The sequence below is a fragment of the Alosa alosa genome, chromosome 11, assembly GCF_017589495.1.
Source record: "Alosa alosa isolate M-15738 ecotype Scorff River chromosome 11, AALO_Geno_1.1, whole genome shotgun sequence".
NCBI classification, from domain to species: domain Eukaryota; kingdom Metazoa; phylum Chordata; class Actinopteri; order Clupeiformes; family Clupeidae; genus Alosa; species Alosa alosa.
In genome coordinates, this window is record NC_063199.1 from 25,438,903 (window position 1) to 25,456,402 (window position 17,500).

At 49.0% G+C, this 17,500-nt stretch overlaps 1 protein-coding gene across 1 annotated transcript in view; it reads left to right on the top strand.

Moving 5' to 3' along the window:
• The window catches only part of tmtc2b (transmembrane O-mannosyltransferase targeting cadherins 2b), a 131,457-nt gene that overhangs the window by 55,296 nt on the left and 58,661 nt on the right, over positions 1-17,500 (top strand). The window contains exon 2 of the mRNA XM_048257001.1: positions 1,122-1,701. Coding sequence (XP_048112958.1) covers positions 1,122-1,701 — 580 coding nt within the window. The remainder of the gene's footprint in view (positions 1-1,121; positions 1,702-17,500) is intronic.

Consider the following 17,500-nt stretch of genomic DNA (forward strand, 5'->3'; position numbering starts at 1 on the left):
ACAGACCGGTTTAGTGCTTTATTTATTTATATATATTTTTTTTTTATTTATAGTGGCAGCAAAGAAGGAACTGTTGATTCATAAATGGTTGTTCATCACTGGAAGCGGTCGTTCATCTCGATAGAGCTCATGCAGAAGCCTTCGGTTAAGCAGAACCGATGGCACCGTCAGGGAGAGCTATTTACTTAACTAGAGCTGTCCAGTCAGGAAGAACTGTTCCGTTTTGCACAGTCACTCTCTTGTGAAGAAGATATTTGTTTTCTCAGCACAACCTCAGAGAAAAAGAGGGCCATATCTCTCTTATTTCCTCTTGGATGGATTTCTTTAAGTCAAGTGTGTAACTGTCAGTTTGCGTCTTATATCATGTTTTAGTCTCAGTCGCAGTTTAGTGCTTTGTGACTGTAATTCTCTTCTAAATCAATCCACGGGTTTGGCACTTTGGAGCATTGATCTTTTGAAATGCTTGCTCCAGTGTGTATCGCATGGCAGCCGTGTGTTTAGCGAAAGCAGTAAGCGATACTTTCCACTTCAGCAGGTAGACAGGCCTTTTTACTGCGTCCGTATAACTCTCCTTTCATCAAATCATTTCGTTTCATTCAGTCCACACACGAGAAAGAGCCTTGGAGACACACACACACACACACGAGAAAGAGCCTTGGAGACAGAAAAATAACAGCACAAGACTGTAGACCGTGGTCACTTCATCTGTTGAGCCATTGCCTGAGTCATGTTGACCTGTTGGCCTCTTTGCCTTGCCTTTTTCTCTGGCATTGATGTTGTTGTATTGTTCATCACTAACTGATTTATTTATCTCTCTCCCTCTCTCTCTCTTCTCTCTGTCTCTCGCTCTCTCTCTCGCTCTCTCTCTCTTCTCTCTATCTCGCTCTCTCCCTCTATCTCTCCCTCTCTCTCTCTCGCTCTCGCTCTCCCTCTCCCTCTCTTCTCTCTATCTCTCTGTCTCTCGCTCTCTCTCTCTCTCCCTCTCCCTCTCTTCTCTCTATCTGTATCTCTCTATCTCTCGCTCTCTCCCTCTATCTCTCCCTCTCCCTCTCTCTCTCTCTCTGTTCTCTCTCTCTCTGTTCTCTCTCTCTCTCTCTCTCTTTCTCTCTCCCTCTCCCCAGCCGAGCGATCAAGACCAACCAGGACCTGCTCCCGGAGACACCGTGGCTCAACATCTTCTACGATGACTTCTGGGGGACGCTGCTGACGCACAGCGGCAGCCACAAGTCCTTCCGGCCGCTGTGCACGCTGTCCTTCCGCCTCAACTACGCCCTGGGCGGCCTGGAGCCGCGCGGCTACCACCTGACCAACGTGGCACTGCACGCCGGCGTGGCGGCTCTCTTCGCCGGCACGGCGCGGCAGCTTCTGGGCGCCTCGCGCTGGGCCCTGCTGGCCGGCCTGCTCTTCGCCGCGCACCCCGTGCACACGGAGGCGGTGTCCGGCGTGGTGGGTCGCGCCGACGTGGGCGCCGCGCTCTTCTTCCTGCTGGCGCTGCGCTGCTACGCGCGCCACTGCGCCCTGCGCGGAGGGTCCGGCGGTGGGTGGAGGGGCTGGGCGTGGCTGGGCGCCTGCCTGGCGAGCTCGCTGGCCAGCATGCTGTGGAAGGAGCAGGGGGTGACGGCGCTGGCCGTAGCAGCGCTCTACGACATCTTCGTGGTCCACCGGCTGAAGCTACCGCAGCTGCTCTCGCTCATTGTCAGGGTAAGTGTGTGTGTGTGTGTGTGTGTGTGTGTGTGTGTGTGTGTTGCATCTGCCTGTCTGATTGTGTTTCTCCAGCTCTTTGTGTGCACCACAACCCTGAAATCTGTTATAGTGTGTGTGTCTGTCTGTACGCGTGTTTTGTGTGTACGCGGATTTGTGTGTGTGTGTGTGTGTGTGTGTGTGTGTGTGCCTTTGGGAGCTGCTGTAGTTGGTTGTTAGGTTATTTCACATGTATCTGGTTTCTCTACCCCCACCACCACCAAAGCAAGAAGCCTCAGCAGAATTGCAAACGGAAAGTTGATATAAGCATATATATGTAGTGAGTTACTGTGTGTGTGTGTGTGTGTGCGATGTGTGCGAGTTGTTTGCTTTTCATTAGGGTGTAATTTGAAAAACATTTTGCCGTGTGTGCACAGCTGCTTGGATGCGGAGAGAACTGTTGTTTTTTCCCCTGAATGCAAGTCAAATATACAGAGGGAGGGAGAGGAAGCCGGGGAGAGAGGACCGAGCACAGCGCAGAGCAGCGCAGAGCAGAGCAGAGCAGAGCAGAGCAGCCGGCCAGTTGTGTTTCTGTATATCCGCAGTGTCCACAGAGCTACACACACACACACACACACACACACACACACACACACACACACACACACACACACACAACACACGCCTGGACACACATCTTCACATGTCCTGTGCGAATGTACAGTATGTTGGTGGGTGTGTGTGCCTGTGTGCGTGTGCGTGCGCGTGCGCGTGTGCGTGTGCACATGTGCGTCCACATGTTTTTGTTCTGTATATGTGCACATGTCTGTGCATGCATGTGTACATTTCTACATGCAGTGTGTGTGTGCGTGTGCGTGTGAGCATGTGTACATTTCTCCATGCAGTGTGTGTGTGTGTGTGTACGTTTGTGCTGGTGTCTTAGTGATGAAGTTGATGATGTTGGAAGTGAGAAGTTGATGATGTTCCTGCTGTGGTCTCTGGCCATTCCAGGCCTTTGTGTACATGAGGACATTTCTGATCGTTCGCCATCTAAACACACTTGACCAGGGGCTGGTCGCTGCCAAAACAGCACTTGCAGCCAGACCGAAACACCACAAGCAATTTACTCAAAGGGCAAATACACAGACTTGGTTGATTACCCTGGTAATGGAATTTTAATTATTTAAATGATCATTTGATGAGGTGTAATGATGTGAATTTGTTGTGTGCACATGACAAAGTATTAGAATAGCAATCAGTCGTCTGAGGAAGTGCTCTGTAGCCGTTGGACTGTGTGTGCGTGCGCGTTTTGTGTTGTGTGACAGTAACAGAGAGAGATAATTGGGAAGCCATGTAACAAATGGATGTCTCATATAACTGTGTTCTGTCCCTGCAATCCAGCAAAACGGAAGAAAGAGAAAGAAACGCGACAGAAAGACCCTCTGAGAAAACGTGTGTGTGTGTGTGTGTGTGTGTGTGTGTGTGTGTTCCTCTGTTTCCATGCATGCTGTTGTCTGGGACTGCTTTCTGAGGACGAAAGAATGAGAATGAGATGGATTCAGTTCAGTTCCATTCAGTGATGAGAAACCGACTCACAGACAGACTTCTGAGCTCAGGCTCTTATCTCCGCAGTCGGAGGCTGAATCTGGACCATGCTGTTCATGTTGGCCTCTTTCTCTCTCATGCACACGCTCACTCTCACTATCTCTCTCTCTCCCTCCCTCTCTCTCTCCCTCCCTCCCTCCCTCCCTCCCATTCTCATCCTGTGTGTGTGTGTGAGTGAGAGGACGGTGGACAGGCAGCTTTAGCACCACACTGGGCTTTGCATGGTCTGGGTGTGACTGGTGGGATTTCAGAGCCCCCACCCTCCTCCCCCCTCATCACTTTTAATCCATGGATCTTTCTCTCTCTCTCTCTCTCTCTCTCTCTCTCTCTCTCTCTCTCTCTCTCTCTCTCTCTCTCTCTCTCTCTCACACAGGAGGCACCACACACACACACACACACACATGCACATGCTGTTAGCAGGACTGTTAACTTCTCCCTCTGTCACCATTTAATAAATTACACAGCACACTGTTAGATTTAAAAGCCCTGTCTGTTGCCATCTAGAAAAGCAGCGGACCTGCTATTAGGCCTTTGAGTGCTATTTGTCTTTTTCATAAAATCAGTCTGCTTGCTTTTTTGCTCAACACTTTCTCCAACAGCCTGTAGCATTGAGCTCACTGAATGCTAAGCACCTCTAAATTACAGTCGAAAGAAAAAAGGGCCTTACACCCCCCCCCCTCTCTCTCTCTGTCTGTGGTGGCTGACAGGTTAATGTTCATCCCTTCTCTCGGCCAGAGCAGAAACCCTTAGGAGTGGAGAGTAGCCACATTATCTGAGGCGTGTGTCCACTGGGTATTCCGTGGGCTCCTTATCTGATTGTGGTGGAGTCCATTACATTAGACGTGAGCCTCCTGTCAGCCCGGCTGTACATCTTCTGCGCTGGCGGACTAGGCTGTTGGCCATTGGCAGGCAGGCCTGTGCGTTTTGTCCAGGGAGGGGTCTTTACTTCTGAAGTCCAGGCTCGGTCCAGGCTCGGCGCCACACCGGCCCCTCGCTGTTTGCCCAACGCTAGAGAAATGTCACAGAGAGATGAGGCTGATGGCTGTCCCTCCGTCTGGTGAGACCCCCCTGACAGGACCAGCGCTCATGTCAGACACGCGTGATGTTTTATTTAGAGGCGAACGCGGCGTTCTCACCGGAGCCATGGCAAAGGTTACGCTCAATGTTTTATTGATGATGCGTCATGGCCACTTTGTCAAACAAGGTGTTTCTCCTCCTAGAGTTTGTCATGCGAGAGGGCTGTATGTATGTATGTCTGTGTGTGTGTGAGTCTGTGTGCGTGTGTGTGCTTGTGCGTGTGAAAGTTACAGCATTTGTGCCGTTTCCTGTCAGCGATGATGTCATTTCCTTGCACTTGTCGTGCGAGGGGGCCATATTTTGTGTGAACGCTGGGCAGTGGCGACAGAGTGGAGGGGGAGTGGAGAGCGATTTATTTGAACAGCGTAATGAATCTCCTCCCTGTATTTCATTCCCTATTTATTATATCAGTGATGGAGGATATCCTGCATATCTGGCCCTGCTTAGACACACAAGGCAGGGCACCAGACCTAGGAGTAAAGTGTGTGTGTGCGTGTGTGTGTGACCAGACTGCGCAGGATTAATCTCTGGCCTGCAGGCCTGTCTCAGTTTGTGCGTCTAATCTTGTGTGTGTGTGTTTTTGTTGTGTGTGTGCCTCTGCATCTGTGTGTATGTGTGTGTGCTGTGATGGTGTCATTTCCCGTGCGTGTTTGGGAGAGGGGCGACACTGGATGCCTGTGAAAGATTGCAGACCGAGGTCAGTGGCGCTGGACTGTGTGTGTGTGCGCGTGCGCGCGCAGTCAGGACAGTAGTCCAGGATGTGTACATTCTCTGATTGCTTCTGTTTCCTCTGGTGGAAGTAAAGCTGTACCTTTGATTGTGTGTGTGTTGCAGTCTGTATTCTTTGGTATGTCTACACTGTATTTGTGTTAAGGTGTCAGATGAAGTGTCAGCCGTGTGATCTCATTGTTTGAGCTGAGCTCTTGAGAGCCGCGCAGCGTGCACGTCTTCCTGCTCTGAGCGCGCGCGCGTCTGTCTGTGTGACTGTGTGCCTTTGAAAGGTGGCGTAACAGGAACGTGTGTGTTTGGGAGCGCTGCGTAAGTGACTTAGCACATGTGGACGGGATGTTGAGCGGGGCCCTGCGCTGGAGCCCTTGTTGGCTCCGTTCCTTCTCTCTAACTCTGGGGCAGTTTTTATGGGGAGCTTTGGTGGGACTCGGGGATGCTTTTGGTCGCCGTTCACCCTTTAAAAAAAAAAAAAAAGAAATGACAGCCGGTAAAAAAGGGAAACGCTCTCCGTTTCAGCAGCCAATCAGCGGAACCTAGCGCAGCAGCGGCACTTCCACAGATGTTTCGGTCCCCTGTCTGGCGAGGGGCCTCTCTCTCTCTCTTTTTCTTTCTTTCTTTCTTTCTTTCTTTCTTTTTCTCTCTCTCTCTCTCTCTCTCTCTCTCTCTCTCTATCCCTCACTTTTCCCGCCAATCTGGTGTGGGTGAAAGAAAAAGGGATGGGTGGGGGGGTGAAGAAAATAAAAGCCTGTGATGAACAAACACCCTAAAATATCCGACACCACAAACATCTGCTTACACCACATTTCCTCTCATGAAATAACAAAGCACAGGCCTCTCTCTCTCCCACACACCACTTCATCTCGTGTCGTCGGCTCATTTTTTTCTCGTCCCGTCTCGTCCCGTCTCACGGGAAAGGCCCGTTGTTGCATCAGCGGCGGGCGGCAGCAGCAGGGGCAGGGACTGTGGGGAAACTTTGGGTCAGGGTCAATTAAATAATACTCATGTCACCACCGTGACTGGCCGCAAAACATACCTCTCAACAGCTTTACAGCGCCTGTGTCTCTTCCATGTGGCTTCTTCTCTCATCCCCTCTTGTGAAGGGTTTTTTTTTTCTTTCCTGCGGAGATAGTGTATTTATAGAAGCAGGCAATATTCCTCCCACCTAACGTTTTAATGGCTCTTAAATGTAACGTGCCTGGCACCGATTGCATAAGTGGTGTAATCACTCTGTCTTTATGTGGAAAAAAACTCACACACACTTGCATGCGCACAAACAAACCCTTTTACGAGCGATGCGTTTTTGCGTGGAACTAGTTAGCGGGCTCATTTTCAGTGAGAGATACTGAAGTCAGACACAATTAGCACACCTAGTTTGGCGAGAGCAGCTCGGTCCTCTCGCCGTGAGCTCTGGGTTTACGCAGAAGAAATGCGCTGTAAAAACTCTTGTTCCCCGGGACTTGGCAATTGCGTTGTTTTTCCAGCACGCAAATTGCCGGTTTTGGTTTGCTATTAAAGCGGAATACTTCAACAACTCAGCGACAAACGGTTATCTCTAGGGATTTCTGCTGTCTTAATGAGAGAGTAAGTAAGGAAACTAAAGTGAGGGGGGGGCGTTATTTATCGTAAACATTTGTGTAAACAGTTTATGTATGTGGCCTGAGAAGAGGTTGGTGCCCTCGAGTGCATTTGGGAGACTAGTCTGGTCCCATTGTGATGGCGCCCCCACAGAAGGCTACTTTCAGCAGCTATAATCTTCTAGTCCGTGGAGACGGAATGAACTGATGGTTACATCACACACACACACACACACACACACACACACACACACACACACATACACACACACACATATATGCATGCACACATACACATACACACACATACACACACATATATACACACACACACACACACACACACAAATGCACACGTATGTCAGTCATCACTCTCACGCACGCACACACACACACACACCTCAGTTCTCATACACACACACAAAAATACTCAGTTATCATACACATGCAAAGCGCACACACCTACATTGTGTCTGGCCTTATGTCTATGTAGTGTGTGTATGTGTGTGCATGTGCGTGCGTGCGTGCGTGCGCGTGTGTGTGTGTGTGTGTGTGTGTGTGTGTGTGGGGAAGCAGTGTGTTTTTCAGGAAAGGTGGAACAACTCCCAGTCTCCCTGCTGTCATTTATCATATAGCGAGGAACATGACACATTGTGTTAAAGACAGACTAAACACTGACCCTGACTGAGAGCGTCTGGGCGCATGTTGGTTGCATCGTGTCAGTGCACCTGTGTGTGTGTGTGCGTGTGTCTTTGTCTTTTATAGAGAAGGAAAGGTGTCTGTCTGTGTGTGTGTGTGTCTGTTCCTGTAGATTGGTGTGTATTTGTGTGACAAGATAAAATCTGTGTTTGAGAAAGACAAAGTATGTATATACATGTCAGTTGAAAGAATGGAAACATATTTGATGGTTTGACAGCACACACATGGATGAAAGACCAGACACAGGCAAACACACACACACACACACACACACACACACACACACACACACACACATTTACTCAAACACACACATTTGTCCACTGACACTGAGAAGACGTGTCAGAAGAGAGCGGATGGGAAGGTTGAGTGGTTCTGATAAAAAGACTGTGAGAGTGGAGCTCCAGACTCCTCCTCTCCTCCTCTCTCTCGACCCTCCTCTCCTCGCCACCTCCAGGCTGCCCTCCCTCCCTCCTCTCCTCGCCACCTCCAGGCTGCCCTCCCTCCCTCCTCTCCTCGCCACCTCCAGGCTGCCCTCCCTCCCTCCTCTCCTCGCCACCTCCTCTCCTCGCCACCTCCAGGCTGCCCTCCCTCCCTCCTCTCCTCGCCACCTCCAGGCTGCCCTCCCTCCCTCCTCTCCTCGCCACCTCCCCTCCTCGCCATCTCTGTCGCCCTGTCTTCACCTCCTTTCTCCACTCCTCTCCCTCAAGGTGGTAAAGGCTGGGTGCAGGCGAGGCCGTGACCTCCTGCTCTCAGGTTGTCATCTCTCCTTTCATCTCTCTCTCTCTCTTCCATTCTCTCCATCTCTTCTCTCTCTTCCATTCTCTCCATCTCTTCTCTCTTAACTTTTGCTTTTTCCAGGCCAGTATCCAGGGTTTTTTTTTTTTGCTGGTCCAGTGTCCAGAAGAAAAATGGAACCATTTGAACATTTGAAACTTACTAGCTGTGTGTGTGTGTGTGTGTGTGTGTGTGTGTGTGTGTGTGTGTGTGTGTGTGTGTGTGTGTGTGTGTGTGTGTGTGTGTGTGTGTGTGTGTGTGTGTGTGTGTGTGTGTGTGTGTGTGTAACAGTATTTCAGGAGCAATCTATGCTACTAACACCAATATGATGATCCAAATATGATGGTGGCTCCTATTACAGTAATCAATGTAAAAACAATAACAATAAGATATGCTTCCATTGTTGATGTATTCACTTTGGTTACAACACACATGCAGCATATAACCAGGATATATAATTTGAAAAATACATTTTACCAGCAGAACCCTAAATACTGGCTACCTTAGAAGAACCCTATGGATACTGGCTACCTTAGCAGAACCCTATAGATACTGGCTACCTTAGCAGAACCCTATAGATACTGGCTACCTTAGCAGAACCCTATAGAGACTGGCTACCTTAGCAAAACCCTATAGAGACTGGCTACCTTAGCAGAACCCTATAGCAGGCTACCTTAGCAGAACCCTATAGAGACTGGCTACCTCAAACCCTGATCTCTGTTGAGTCACCCTTTATCAGGCTCTCTTCATGTCATTGTCATTCAAATTTAAATCTCCTTCTGTCTCCATTTTTCTATCTGTCAAATCTCTTTCCCTTGATCTCTAGCATTAATTCTCTCTCTCTCTCTCTCTCTCTCTCTCTCTCTCTCTCTGTCTCTCTCTCTTTCTCTCTCATCCACTCACTTCTCTTTATCCCCTGTCTGACCCCACTGCTGGAAGCACGGCGCAACGGCTGCTGTGTCGCCAGTGATCGGTCACACGGCGGCTAAATTTAGCCTCGGCAGTGGTCAGTCTGTCTGAGTGTGAGCGTGAGCTTGCTCGAGGCTGTCGGCTGGACATGACGACCGAAAGTGTTCCACTTGACTCCCTTCTCTCAGCACCCTCACCCCCCACATAATTATACACACACACACACACACACACACACACACACACACAGCTTGAGAACAAGGCAACACTTTCAGTGTCACTCTCCCTGCCCAGGAAGGAATCTCACACACTCTCGATCGATCTGTCCAGAAGCATGGGAGCGTTTGGCTGCTTATGCAGCGGTCACCATGTTGTGTTGCCTCTGCTTATCAGGCGGCCCTGAATTTAGCGCCGAGGAATGGACGCTTAGGTGCTGATTTGAGTGTCCATCAGCTGCCCTCCCTGCACAACACAATTGATTACTGTAGGTTCCTCAGGCACACACTCATCTGTTGCAGACACACACAGCTGAGCTGCCATGCAGTCCACCAACAACAATGATACAAGTGTGTGTTCTGATGAGTGTGTGTGTGTGTGTGTGTGTGTGTGTGTGTGTGTGTGCGTACGTGTGTGTGTGTATTTGTGACAGATTTGTGAGAAGGTAGAGAGATATACAGAGAGATTTGACAGAGAGAGAGAGCAGGTGCTTTCCAGCAGATCCACTGTGTCTGTTTATCTCTTGAACTAACCTGTGCCGTGTCACTCCTCTATCATTGTCTGCTGTTTGGATAGTGTGATTGGTCTCTCGTGTGGTGCTGTCGTCCAGCTCTGCACCGAGAGCACGCAGGTCACTCTGCTCGGCTCCGCTCTGTGCGGTGGGAGGGAGTGGCTGGCTGCCGAACTCTCTCCATCTGCTGCTGTTCCCAAGCCTGGGTCAGGAGCCACAGCAATTTCCCCCTGAAAACCCATTCAATTCAATTCAATTCAATTCAGTTCAGTTCAGTTCAGCGCCATAATGGAACTCTTTGTGCGTGTGTCTGCGTGTGCGTGTGTGTGTGTGTGTGTGTGTGTGTGTGTATCAGTAGTTTCTGGGAGCTGCAGAGAGAGAAACAAAGACAAAACATGAAAACACATCACCTAAGCTGTGTGTGTGTGTGTGTGTGTGTGTGTGTGTGCGCGTGTGTGTGCGTGTAGTCTGAGAATGAGTCATCTGTTGGGTCAGAGCAGAGATATGCTAAGATGAGGTGATAGGTTGTCGTCCATGGTTACAGTAGGTATGATGAAGTTGGGGGGGGGGGGTTGGTGTCCAGTAAACAGCTGGAAAGCTCTCGCTGTGAGCCCCCAACCCCCCTCCCTGCACACACTCACTTCTACTCATCTGGAACATTCTCACAGGGCAGAGTGTGGCGCTACAGACGTCATCTCCCTGCTGCTGAGCCATGAAGACAGAGGGCTATTTTAGGTCCTCTCCTGCCCTAATGTTCCTGCACATCAGGCCTTTTCCATCCTGTGTCAGAAAAAAACAACCACTCTGATTGGAGTGTGTGTGTTTGTGTGTGTACGTGTATGTGTGTGTGTGTGTGTGTGTTTGTGTTTGTGCCCCCATAAAACGTTGCATTCCTTTAAAAAAATAACATCAAGTCAGAGTTTTTTACTCAAACTGTTTGGGTGTGCTGCCTGGAAGGACATGTCTCTTTAATGAGTTTGGAGTGCTTGATTCATTCACTGTTTACACATACTTGCAGACAGACAGACACTTTGGCCGTTGGACAAACTTGTGAAAAGAAGCCTTCGTCATTGGCTCTTTTGGTATACTTGCAGAGAGGAGTCTCCCCATTGGCTCTTTGGGCATACTTGCAGAGAGGCGTTTCCCCATTGGCTCTTTGGGCATTCTTGCAGAGAGTAGTCTCCCTATTGGCTGTTTGGGCATATTTGCAGAGAGGCTTCTCATTGACTGTTTGTGGATATTTGCAGAGAGGAGCCTTCTCATTGGTTAGGTTGGGTGGCAACTCGGAGATGCGGGTGGTGCCCGGGCAGTTATTATGACATGAGTGTACTCTGTTTTCATACTAATAAAGACATGAAAGACCTGACTGATGAGTTGCAGCTGCCTAAAAAAGTTTTTTTTTTTTCTTCATCTCTCTCTCTCTCTCTCTCTCCCTCTCTCTCTCTCTTCCCTCTCTCTCTCTCCGCACACAAATATGCCTCTGGCTGCGTTGCAGGCGGACGCTAGCTCTTTTCTCTGTACCATGGGAGCCGTGGAGTGGTCCAGGCCAAGTCTCTCGTTGCTCATTGCTCTGTTGTGACACATTGGAGTGATTACTGCGGCAGCGAAGCGTAGCCACATTTGGACACATCTTCCTCATAAACATGGAACGGAGCATTGGGCTCAGCTGGGAGGAGAGAACTCTTCCTCTTCCTCCTCTTCTTCCTCCCAGATCTCTATGGGAAGACAAGAGCTCTCCTGCATTCATTCTTTATTATGAATAAAGCTCTCAGGCTTCTCTTGCTCATCTCATCTCATCTCATATATACCAGGCTACATTTACATATATGAGTTAGAGAGAGCAAGAGAAAGAGGAAAGGAGAAAGTGAATACACACGCACACACACACACACACACACACACACACACACACACACACACACACACACACACACACACACACACACACACAGAGGCACGCACAGGAAAAGACTATTAGACACTAATTTACAGGCCCAGGTCCTTCCAGATCATCAGGCACCTTTCCCAGTCCTATTTAAATCCTAGGAGTACTTTCGAGGCCTGCATGTGCCGTGTGTAGAGGCCCTGCTCAGAGAACCACAGCTCAGTCTCACACACACACACACACACACACACACACACACACACGCACACCCCTGAAACCGCACTCCTCTCTGCAGGATTTTGATCATTCTTTCATCTCTCTCTGTCTTTTTTTGAAATGATGACTTTGTTTTGGCTTGACTTTATCTTCCTAGCAGCTCCCTTGCTCCGAAGCCTTTTATCTCTCTCTCCCTCTGCCAGTTATCTCTCCCATGCATGAATTCTTTATTTTATTTTTATTTTATTTTATTTTTTGCCTCTTTGATCTGCTCTGATTCTTTTGTGATTGTTCCTTCCGCCTAACGACTGTGAGGAATCACTGCATCAGATGTTGTCTCTGCAGGTATATACGATGTTATGATATGTGATGCTATCTGGAGCCAGTAACGTGACTAATGGGGATGTTAGATGCTATCGGGTCTTCCTGAAATAAGTTCTACTCCTGTGTGTGTGTGTGTGTGTGTGATAAGAATCTTAGCTACGCCTGTGTGTAGCTGTGAATGATGAGTGGGAAAAGTGGTTGTGAAAGCTGTGATGACACTTGTTCAGTGTGTGTGTGTGACACTTGGCCTAATAGGGATCCCAAATGTCGCTCATGCTCCCCCATTAATCTCTATCAAATGTGTTTGGAAACACTGGAAATCACTACAGTCACTACACTTTCTTGTATGCAGACACACACACACACACACACACTCATTTGCACACATAAATAAACTGGCACACGCAAACACTAACAGAAGCAACAGAGGTCCACCTTATCAAGTTGCTGGACTGTGAAATAACTGATTTTTTCACACCTTTTTTTCTGATTTTGTGTGTGTGTGTGTGTGTGTGTGTGTGTGTGTGTGTGTGTGTGTGGTCTGTCTGTCTGTATGGATGTTTCTGTCTGTGTATGTCATTCACTGCATGTGTCCTTCTTCTTTGGTATCCAAGGGCAGCCGCCAGCAAAAATTAGCTCTATAGGAAATCACAGACTCACACTCCAAATCAAGTTTGTCATCCCAAATAGCAGAATATATAACAAGAAGAAGAGAAGAGAGGTACAAGCGAAGGAGAGAAGAAGAAGCAAAGGAGAAGAGAAAAGAGAAACAGGCGAAGGAGAAGAAGAGAAGGAGAAGAGAAGAAGAGAAGCAAGCTTCTCCAGAGTTGTTATTTACAGCAGTGAGGTCCCCACGCACCACAACTCATCAGGATTCACTTCCTACTGCCCCCCAACACACACACACACACACACACACACACACACACAGACAGGCACAAACAGAGACACAAACACACACACACACACATATACACACACAGACGCACGCACACACGCACGCACACCAGAATGCTCGCCAATGTAAACAACGCTCAGCCAGCCAGCAGTGCAGTGCCAGAGTCCTGTGGTAGGAGTGGTAGTGCAGGGCTTCAACCCTGGACACCGGGAGACCAGCCCCAGTCAAAACCCATCGAGCGCTGACGCCAAATGGCATGTGACTGGACGCTGACAGCATAATAACATTACGAAGCGCTGAATCTGATTGAGGGATGAGCTGATGAGGCCGTCAGGCAGTCCATGAGCGTGCACAGAGCAAAAAAAAAAGGGGCCTTTGTGCGTCTGGAAGAGCAGGCAGCGGAGAGCGCTGGGCCCGGCCTCTGAAATGAGGCGGACGTTTATTGGCCGGATGTTCGGACAAGGAACTGGGTTTGGCTCTGGTGACCAGGAGATGCTTTTTTTTTTTTTTTACCGTGTCTCCTGAAAACGGTTGACTGCGAGAGTATTCCGCGTCGTTGAGTTTGAGGATTATCACCCGGCCGCACCTCGCTGGCCGACCCTGCACTCTGACAAGCATGACTCAGCGTTTTCATTCAGCCGAGTCACCCAGGCAACCAGAGATGGCCAGAGCAAACAATGCTAAGAGGAGAGAGGGAGAGAACGGGGAGAGAAAGAAGGGAGAGAGAGAGATGGGGAGAGAAAGAGAGAGAGGGGGGGGTGAATGACTAGAGACAGAGGAAGATGGAGAGGGAAAAGAGTGCTTGTGTAAGCATAGTCTGGCTGTGGTTTCACGCAATAAACATGTGCAGAGAAATGTTTCTCCTCTTTTTTCCGGCGTTTGGACGGATTGAGGTTTCTCATTCTCATAACATTGTTTTTGAATAGAGTTCCCCTGACCCCCCTCTCGCCCCCTCTGATGCTGCGCGGGGTCTATTTGCCTTTAATTAAGACGCATGGTTAAAGGTGTTTCTCTTGGCCACAGGGGTGGGCTGACTAAATGTATTGTTAAGGATCGGAGCCCATAAAGTCATTTTTCATGGCTTACATATGGTATGGCGGCCCGATATGAGAGCTACCCAGGAGAAACGTGCCGAGGGTCAGGGTGATGAAGCAGACCTGGGCTAACCCGGCGAGGCCTCACATCACACGTTTAGCGGCCTGCGTTGGCCGGGCTGGAGTCCTGTTGGCCGCTCTGTCCAGTGAGCACCGCACTGTGGCACTTTCTGTGTGTGCTTCTTTGGCTTTTTTTTTCTTTTTTTTGGCTTCTTATCATCCTGTCCTCCTTTGGTTTTCTCTGTTGCTCTGTCTTTATTTGCCTCTTTGTCTTCTCACTCACTCACAGATACACACACACACACACTCACACACTCACACACTCCATCCCCCTCTTTTGTTTATTTATGCACAGGTTTGCCTTCTTTCTGCAGTTTATGGCGTATTATTGTGTGTGTGGTAATTTATTGTTTGTTGTTTGTGTGTGTGTGTGTGTGTGTGTGTGTGTGTGTGTGTGTGTTTGTGTGTGTTTGTTTGTTTGTTTGTTTGTGTGTCTGTTCTGTCTGTCTGTCTGTCTGTCTGTCTGTCTGTCTGTCTGTCTGTCTGTCTGTCTGTCTGTTATCTTGATCTGTACATATTTGTATCGGTATCAGTTTCAGCATGTACTTGTAGGTCTGTGATTCCAGTGGAAGGTTGTGTGTTATTTGCAGAAGCAGTTCTCACAATACCACATTTGTGTGTGTGTGTGTCTGTCTGTCTGCCTGGCTCCAGAGCTAATGTGTTACAGTCTGTGTGTTGCTGTGACCTTCATGAATGTGTGTGTGTGTGTGTATGTGTATGTTTGCATGTTGTGCACATTTGTGGTGGACGCGGGGTGCCCGTGTTTGCATGGCGATTATGGCTGACTAGGAACTCCGTGGCGTGGCACCAGCGCCTCAGTTTCGGCGAAAGCTTGTTTTTTGGTTCGCTCCCCTGGACCCTCTCCAAATCGCCCATTCCATGCGTGGTGGCGCTTGAGGTTTCCGTGAATTGGTCTCTCCAGCTCTCTGGCTCGCCACTCGAGAGGCATTTCGTTTTAATATCGATGGCTGAGAATGAGCTCTTAAAAGGCTTTTGTGGCTTCGTCCTAAGACATGCGAGCGCACATTTCACCACCCTAATGGCTTTCCTTCAGCGCCTTCACGCTCCCCATAATGCAGCCTTGCATGACAACCGTCCCTCCTTCCCCAAACACACACACACACACACACACACACACACAGACACGCACACACTTACGGACACGCTCACTAGCTGGCGTCCCCAAAGCTGGACCTAATGGTTTTCTCTTCCTCTGCTCCTGCATCCAGTGACTTTATTTATAAATCAGTTGGGAGAAAAGGATTGTGTAGACTACCTAAATCCAACAAATAAATAAGGAGATGAATATGTTGAACCCCCGAGCATCCTGAAGACAGAGCAGTGCTTATCTTTGCTCGGGGGGTTAAGTCTTCCCCTGATGCTTATCTGACTGGTGTGTCATGCAGTTGCGGCTTAGACAAGTGTTTTGTTTAGCTTATCTGTAATGGGTCGGAGCCAGTAAACGGCTCTGTGTGTTTCAGGAGTTCATTCCTCCCACAGCGCTGTCTGTCAGATGGTTTTATGGGTCTTACTTTCATGTGAGCACACACACACACACACAGGAAGCTCCTAGTCCTAGTTTATGTGTCTCATTCAGCACTTTCTGGGGGGTGATGTCATTTACTTGCTAGTCTCCTCACATACACTTTCACTCATGCCTCTCTCTCTCTCTCTCTCTCTCTCTCTCTCTCTCTCTCTCTCTCTCTCTCTCTCTCTCTCTCTCTCTCTCTCTCTCTCTCTCTCTCTCTCTCTCTCTCTCTTACGCACACACACACACCACACACACACACACACACACACACACTGGATGGCTCGGACCATGGTTGCAGGTTGCAGCGGGTTAAGTGGTTTGACCCCTGCCTTGGCACCCAGTACTGGTCTGGGTCTCAGCATGAACTCTTGACCCCATGGAGCTCTCCTTGCATTCCTGCCTCTGTGTGTGTCTGTGTGTTCTCTCTCTCTCTCTCTCTCTCTCTCTCTCTATCTATCTATCTATCTATCTATCTATCTATCTCTCTCTCTCTCTATCTCTCTCTGTGTGTGTGTGTGGTGTGTGTGTTCTTCTCTAGGTCGTTACCTTTCTTCTCTGGGACATCAGGACATCAGTGCACAACAAAACTGTCATGGCCAACAGTGAGTATTCAGCTAGGAAGTCAATTACTGTATGAGTTTCTGCTCTGCTTAACTGTGGGTTTATATCCTCTGTCATGAGGTGACCGTGAACTAAATCAGAGAGAGAGCGCGACAGAGAGAGAGAGAGAGAGAGAGAGGGAAAAGTTTTGTTCGACATGGAGCGTGAGGGCTGTGTCATTTTGCCTTAAAATCAGGAGCGATTATGCAGGCTTTGCGGAGCTCGTTAAAATGGGCACTGGAATTTTCACCATCACCGGAGACGGACTGCATGCGCTGTCACACTGGGGCTTAATCTGAGCTCTGAGGCGGGCAGGGGGTCCATAAAGTCCCATCATGCAATAGCGTGTGGGACTATGTGTATCAATAATATTGACTGTGTGTGTGTGTGTGCTGGTAAGACTTATATCTAGCTTATTGGAGTAAAATAGTATGGCAGCCAAAGGAACCTTTTTAATCCGCTGCTTCTAAATCTGAGCTGAACTGAACATTGAGTCCACCACCTCCTTGTGAATCCACACACACACACACACACACACACACACACACACACACACACACACACACACACACACACACACACACACACACACATACATACTGAATAACTAAAGCTTGAACTTTTATATTTTTCTTCTTGATTCATACCATCCTTGGTCAGCTTTTGGGAGTTACAATAGAGTGGAGAGGGTGTAGAGGGACTCTCTTGTCTCCCGAAGCCTGGCCTCAGTTGGAGAGCAGCGAGCAACCCAGCGTCTTAAAACCCCCTCTCCACCTTCCAACTCCCAGCAAACACCCCCTACCGTACGCCTCTCCACCTTCCAACTCCCAGCGGACAGCCCCCACCGCCTCCCATTGTTCATTTCTCCTCGCGTTCGTCTCCGGCCCCCCGACCATTCAGAGGAGAAGTGCTGTGCGGCGAAGAAAGCGTCCCTTTAATTGGACTATTTCGCTCCTCATCTCCCAGGATATTACCCTCACATGCCTGCCTCATAAAGAGCTCAAGTGTTTCTGTTTCCAAACTGATTGAAACTGAATTACGAAACAGACTGACAGAGAGAGAGAGAGAGAGAGGGAGGGAGGGGAGAAGGGGGTTGTGGAGGGAGGGGAGAGTGC